General features: G+C 46.5%; 1 protein-coding gene across 1 annotated transcript; it reads right to left on the bottom strand.

The window, feature by feature from the left end:
* LOC110431148 (probable CCR4-associated factor 1 homolog 9) lies at positions 5,950–6,462 on the bottom strand. Its single transcript, XM_021449860.1, has one exon. The coding sequence runs from the start codon at positions 6,460–6,462 to the stop codon at positions 5,950–5,952; it is 513 nt and encodes a 170-aa protein (XP_021305535.1).

Here is a 6,884-nt window from a genome sequence, read left to right as displayed (position 1 = left end):
AGCGCCGCCGTGATATAGCGACGCGTAGTGTGCCATGCCGAAAGGTGGCGACGATGATGTGAGAGGAGACGTGGGCGTGCCGGCCGGATGCACAGCTTTCGACGGCGACTCTAATGCCAAGAATTGCAGCGAACCAAAATTAAGAATCATACTAGGGCGCAATATATAGACTTACGTCTGGAGTAAGAGTCCATGTCGATCGCGGCATCAGCGTATCAGTTTGCTATCCGGATTCCGGATCGGACTTGGGCAGTCTGTTCGTGACGCTTTGTAATAGTATATCAGCAGAATCAACAGGCGACATCCACGTATTTCCTTCTCTGTGCTCTGTCTATACTATCGACTGATATCCCTTTTTCTTCTATAGATATACCACCTCCGTCTCAAATTAATTGTCACTTTTGGTTTCTGTGCTACAAGTGTGACTAGATTTATAGAAAATACATGTAATATTTGTGTTATCAAATAAATTTGTTAAAAAAAACTAGACTCAAAGATCTTTCTAGTGACACTAGTACAGAGGCGGCATACTGTACAGGTGGCTGGAAACTTATTTCTACTGGCGTTTTTCAGCACCGCCTACGCTAGAGGCTAGTAGAAATGGGCCAATTCTACAGGCGGTAACTAAGAACCGTCTGTAGAAATGGATTTCTACAGGCGGTTCAGTTATGTGAACCGCATGTAGAATTGTTTTTACAGAAAATACAAAATCGACTTTTAAAAACAGAAAAAAAAATAATTATAGGAAAAGTCGTTGTAGATTGTGAGGCCAACCTTGATGGCCTTGAGAGCATCGACGTTGGCCTTGATCACGCTGTATCGCAGATCTGCCGTCTGCGAGGTGTGCTTCTGACTGCCGTTGTGTATGACGCCGGGGTAATGGATGTTCACCGCGGCGTAGCGGGCGTTATGAACAAAGCTGTGGAGGAAGCGAAGTTTGAGCTCAAGATTGTCTTCCCATATGCTGCGGACGGGGATCCCCGGAGGCCGCGGCGGCATGGAAGCGCCACCGTGATATAGCGATGCGTAGTGTGCCATGCCGAAAGGTGGCGACGATGATGTGAGAGGAGACGTGGGCGTGCCGGCCGGATGCACAGCTTGCGACGGCAACTCTAATGCCAAGAACTGCAGCGAACCAAAATTAAGAATCATACTAGGGCGCAATATATAGACTTACGCTTGGAGTTAGAGTCCATGTCGATCGCGGCATCAGCGCATCAATCCGAATTTCGGATCGGACTTGGGACTCTGTTCGTGACGCTTTGTAACAGTATATCAGCAGAATCAACCGGCGACGTCCACGTATTACCTTCTCTGTGCTCTGTCTATGATATTCCTTTTTCTTCTATAGATATACCACCTCCGTCTCAAATTAATTGTCACTTTTGGTTTCTGTGCTACAAGTGTGACTAGATTTATAGAAAATACATGTAATATTTGTGTTCCCAAATAAATTTGTTAAAATTACTAGACTCAAAGATCTTTCTAGTGACACTAGTACAGAGGCATACTGGCAGCTGGAAACTTATTTCTACTGGCGTTTTTCAGCACCGTCTGCGCTGGAGGCCAGTAGAAATGGGCCAATTCTACAGGCGGTAACTAAGAACCGTCTGTAGAAATGTTTTTACAGAAAATACAAAATCGACTTTTAAAAACAGAAAAAAAATTTAATTATAGGAAAAGTCGTTGTAGATGGCGAGGCCAACCTGGATGGGCTTGAGAGCGTCGACGTTGGCCTTGATCACGCTGTATCGCTCATCAGCCGTCTGCGAGGTGTGCTTCTGACCGCCGTTGTGTATGACGCCGGGGTAATGGATGTTCACCGCGGCGTAGCGGGCGTTATGAACAAAGGTGTGGAGGAAGCGCAGTTCGAGCTCAAGATTGTCTTCCCATATGATGCGGACGGCAGCTGCGGCATGGAAGCGCCACCGTGATATAGCGACGCGTAGTGTGCCATGCCGAAAGGTGGCGACGATGATGTGAGAGGAGACGTGGGCGTGCTGGCCGGATGCACAGCTTGCGACGGCGACTCTAATGCCAAGAACTGCAGCGAACCAAAATTAAGAATCATACTAGGGCGCAATATATAGACTTACGTCTGGAGTTAGAGTCCATGTCGATCGCGGCATCAGCGCATCGGTTTGCTATCTGGATTCCGGATCGGAGTTGTACAGTCTGTTCGTGACGCTTTGTAACAGTATATCAGCAGAATCAACTGGCGACATCCACGTATTTCCTTCTCTGTGCTCTGTCTATACTATCGACTGATATCCCTTTTTCTTCTATAGATATACCACCTCTGTCTCAAATTAATTGTCACTTTTGGTTTCTGTGCTATAAGTCTGACTAGATTTATAGAAAATACATGTAATATTTGTGTTCCCAAATAAATTTGTTAAAAAAACTAGACTCAAAGATCTTTCTAGTGACACTAGTACAGAGACGGCATACTGTACAGGTGGCTGGAATCTTATTTCTACTGGCGTTTTTCACCACCACCTACGCTAGAGGCTAGTAGAAATGGGCCAATTCTACAGGCGGTAACTAAGAACCGTCTGTAGAAATAGATTTCTACAGGCGGTTCAGTTATGTGAACCGCATGTAGAATTGTTTTTACAGAAAATACAAAATCGATTTTTAAAAATAGAAAAAAAAAATTAATTATAGGAAAAGTCATTGTAGATTGCGAGGCCAACCTGGATGGGCTTGAGAGCATCGACGTTGGCCTTGATCACGCTGTATCGCTCATCAGCCGTCTGCGAGGTGTGCTTCTGACTGCCGTTGTGTATGATGCCGGGGTAATGGATGTTCACCGCGGCGTAGCGGGCGTTATGAACAAAGCTGTGGAGGAAGCGAAGTTTGAGCTCAAGATTGTCTTCCCATATGCTGCGGACGGGGATCTCCGGAGGCAGCGGCGGCATGGAAGCGCCACCGTGATATAGCGACGTGTAGTGTGCCATGCCGAAAGGTGGCGACGATGATGTGAGAGGAGACGTGGGCGTGCTGGCCGGATGCACAGCTTGCGACTGCGACTCTAATGCCAAGAACTGCAGCGAACCAAAATTAAGAATCATACTAGGGCGCAATATATAGACTTACGTCTGGAGTTAGAGTCCATGTCGATCGCGGCATCAGCGCATCAGTTTGCTATCCGGATTTCGAATCGGACTTGGGCAGTCTGTTCGTGACGCTTTGTAACAGTATATCAGCAGAATCAACTGGCGACATCCACGTATTTCCTTCTCTGTGCTCTGTCTATACTATCGACTGATATCCCTTTTTTTCTATAGATATACCACCTCCGTCTCAAACTAATTGTCACATTTGGTTTGTGTGCTACAAGTGTGACTAGATTTATAGAAAATACATGTAATATTTGTGTTCCCAAATAAATTTATTAAAAAAACTAGACTTAAAGATCTTTCTGTAAACTTATTTCTACTGGCGTTTTTCAGCACCGCCTATGCTAGAGGCTAGTAGAAATGGGCCAATTCTACAGGCGGTAACTAAGAACCGTCTGTAGAAATGGATTTCTACAGGCAGAATTTATTAAAAAAACTAGACTTAAAGATCTTTCTAGTGACACTAGTACAGAGGCGGCATACTGTACAGGCGGCTGTAAACTTATTTCTACTGGTGTTTTTCAGCACCGCCTACGTTAGAGGCTAGTAGAAATGGGCCAATTCTACAGGCGGTAACTAAAAACCGTCTGTATAAATGAATTTCTACATGCGGTTCACAGGCGGTTCAGTTATGTGAACCGCATGTAGAATTGTTTTTACAGAAAATACAAAATCGACTTTTAAAAATAGAAAAAAAATTAATTATAGGAAAAGTCGTTGTAGATGGCGAGGCCAACCTGGATGGGCTTGAGAGCGTCGACGTTGGCCTTGATCACGCTGTATCGCTCATCAGCCATCTACGAGGTGTGCTTCTGACTGCCGCTGTGTATGACGCCGTTGTAATGGATGTTCACCGCGGCGTAGCGGGCGTTATGAACAAAGCTGTGGAGGAAGCGTAGTTCGAGCTCAAGATTGTCTTCCCATACGCTGCGGATGGGGATCCTCGGAGGCTGCGGCGGCATGGAAGCGCCGCCGTGATATAGCGACGCCTAGTGTGCCATGCCGAAAGGTGGCGACGATGATGTGAGAGGAGACGTGGGCGTGCCGGCCGGATGCACAGCTTGCGACGGCGACTCTAATGCCAAGAACTGCAGCGAACCAAAATTAAGAATCATACTAGGGCGCAATATATAGACTTACGTCTGGAGTTAGAGTCCATGTCGATCGCGGCATCAGCGCATCAGTTTGCTATCCGGATTCCGGATCGGACTTGGGCAGTCTGTTCGTGACGCTTTGTAATAGTATATCAACCGAATCAACCGGCGACGTCCACGTATTTCCTTCTCTGTGCTCTGTCTATACTATCGACTGATATCCCTTTTTCTTCTATAGATATACGACCTCCGTCTCAAATTAATTGTCACTTTTTGTATGTGTGCTACAAGTGTGACTAGATTTATAGAAAATACATGTAATATTTGTGTTCCCAAATAAATTTGTTAAAAAAACTAGACTCAAAGATCTTTATAGTGACACTAGTAGAGAGGTATACTGGCGGCTGGAAACTTATTTGTACTAGCGTGTTTCAGCACCGCCTGCGCTGGAGGCTAGTAGAAATGGGCCAATTCTACAGGCGGTAACTAAGAACTGCCTGTAGAAATAGATTTCTACTGGCAGTTAAGTTATGTGAACCGCCTGTAGAAATGTTTTTACACAAAATACAAAGTTGACTTTTAAAAACAGAGAAAAAATATTTTAAATATAGGAAAAGCCCATTGGCTCACGCCGCGTTCTTGGAGGTACCCGACAGAGTTGGCGGCGTGCGGGTCCGTCACCGGGTGCAAGCCACGGAGGTTGAACTCCGAGGCGACGATGTGGCCGAAGTCGTTGTAGATGGCGAGGCCAACCTGGATGGGCTTGAGAGCGTCGATGTTGGCCTTGATCATGCTGTATCGCTCATCAGCCGTCTACGAGTTGTGCTTCTGACTGCCGCTGTGTATGACGCCGGGGTAATGGATGTTCACCGCGGCGTAGCGGGCGTTATGAACAAAGCTGTGGAGGAAGCGCAGTTCGAGCTCAAGATTGTCTTCCCATACGCTGCGGACGGGGATCCCCGGAGGCAGCGGCGGCATGGAAGCGCCACCGTGATATAGCGACGCGTAGTGTGCCATGCCGAAAGGTGGCGACGATGATGTGAGAGGAGACGTGGACATGCCGGCCGGATGCACAGCTTGCGACGGCGACTCTAATGCCAAGAACTGCAGCGAACCAAAATTAAGAATCATACTAGGGCGCAATATATAGACTTACGTCTGGAGTTAGAGTCCATGTCGATCGCGGCATCAGCGCATCAGTTTGCTATCCGGATTCCGGATCGGACTTGGGCAGTCTGTTCGTGACGCTTTTTAATAGTATATGAACCGAATCAACCGGCGACGTCCACGTATTTCCTTCTCTGTGCTCTGTCTATACTATCGACTGATATCCCTTTTTCTTCTATAGATATACGACCTCCGTCTCAAATTAATTGTCACTTTTTGTATGTGTGCTACAAGTGTGACTAGATTTATAGAAAATACATGTAATATTTGTGTTCCCAAATAAATTTGTTAAAAAAACTAGACTCAAAGATCTTTCTAGTGACACTAGTACAGAGGTATACTGTACAGGCGGGTGAAAACTTATTTCTACTGGCGTTTTTCAGCACCGCCTGCGCTGGAGGCCAGTAGAAATGGGCCAATTCTACAGGCGGTAACTAAGAACCGCCTGTAGAAATAGATTTCTACAGGCGGTTCAGTTATGTGAACCGCCTGTAGAAATGTCTTTACAGAAAATAAAAAATCGACTTTTAAAAACAGAAAAAAAAGATTTTAATTATAGGAAAAGCCTATTGGCTCAGGCCGCGTTCTTGGAGGTACCCAACGGAGTTGGCGGCGTGCGGGTCCATCACCGGGTGGAAGCCACGGAGGTTGAACTCCCACGCGACGATGTGGCCGAAGTCGTTGTAGATGGCGAGGCCAACCTGGATGGGCTTGAGAGTGTCGACGTTGGCCTTGATCACGCTGTATCGCTCATCAGCTGTCTGTGAGGTGTGCTTCTGACTGCCGTTGTGTATGACGCCGGGGTAATGGATGTTCACCGCGGCGTAGCGGGCGTTATGAACAAAGCTATGGAGGAAGCGCAGTTCGAGCTCTAGATTGTCTTCCCATACGCTGCGGACGGGGATCCCCGGAGGCAGCGGCGGCATGGAAGCGCCGCCGTGATATAGTGACGCGTAGTGTGCCATGCCGAAAGGTGGCGACGATGATGTGAGAGGAGACGTGGGCGTGCCGGCCGGATGCACAGCTTGCGACGGCGACTCTAATGCCAAGAACTGCAGCGAACCAAAATTAAGAATCATACTAGGGTGCAATATATAGACTTACGTCTGGAGTTAGAGTCCATGTCGATCGCGGCATCAGCGCATCAGTTTGCTATCCGGATTCCGGATCGGACTTGGGCAGTCTGTTCGTGACGCTTTGTAATAGTATATCAACCGAATCAACCGGCGACGTCCACGTATTTCCTTCTCTGTGCTCTGTCTATACTATCTGCTGATATCCCTTTTTCTTCTATAGATATACGACCTCCGTCTCAAATTAATTGTCACTTTTTGTTTGTGTGCTACAAGTGTGACTAGATTTATAGAAAATACATGTAATATTTGTGTTCCCAAATAAATTTACTTTGATATATTTACAATTTGTGATAATATGTGTGTTTGGACATCTTGGACGCACATATTTGAGTACTTGGTTTTGTTATCAAAACTGGGTGTGACAA

The sequence above is a fragment of the Sorghum bicolor genome, chromosome 10, assembly GCF_000003195.3.
Source record: "Sorghum bicolor cultivar BTx623 chromosome 10, Sorghum_bicolor_NCBIv3, whole genome shotgun sequence".
NCBI lineage: Eukaryota > Viridiplantae > Streptophyta > Magnoliopsida > Poales > Poaceae > Sorghum > Sorghum bicolor.
The sequence above is the reverse complement of the archived record's forward strand: the minus strand, read 5'-3'. Positions and strand labels throughout refer to the sequence as shown.

Bases quoted from the DNA above. Each gene is read 5' to 3' on its own strand.
- LOC110431148 (XM_021449860.1), bottom strand. From the start codon at position 6,462: ATGATTCTTAATTTTGGTTCGCTGCAGTTCTTGGCATTAGAGTCGCCG.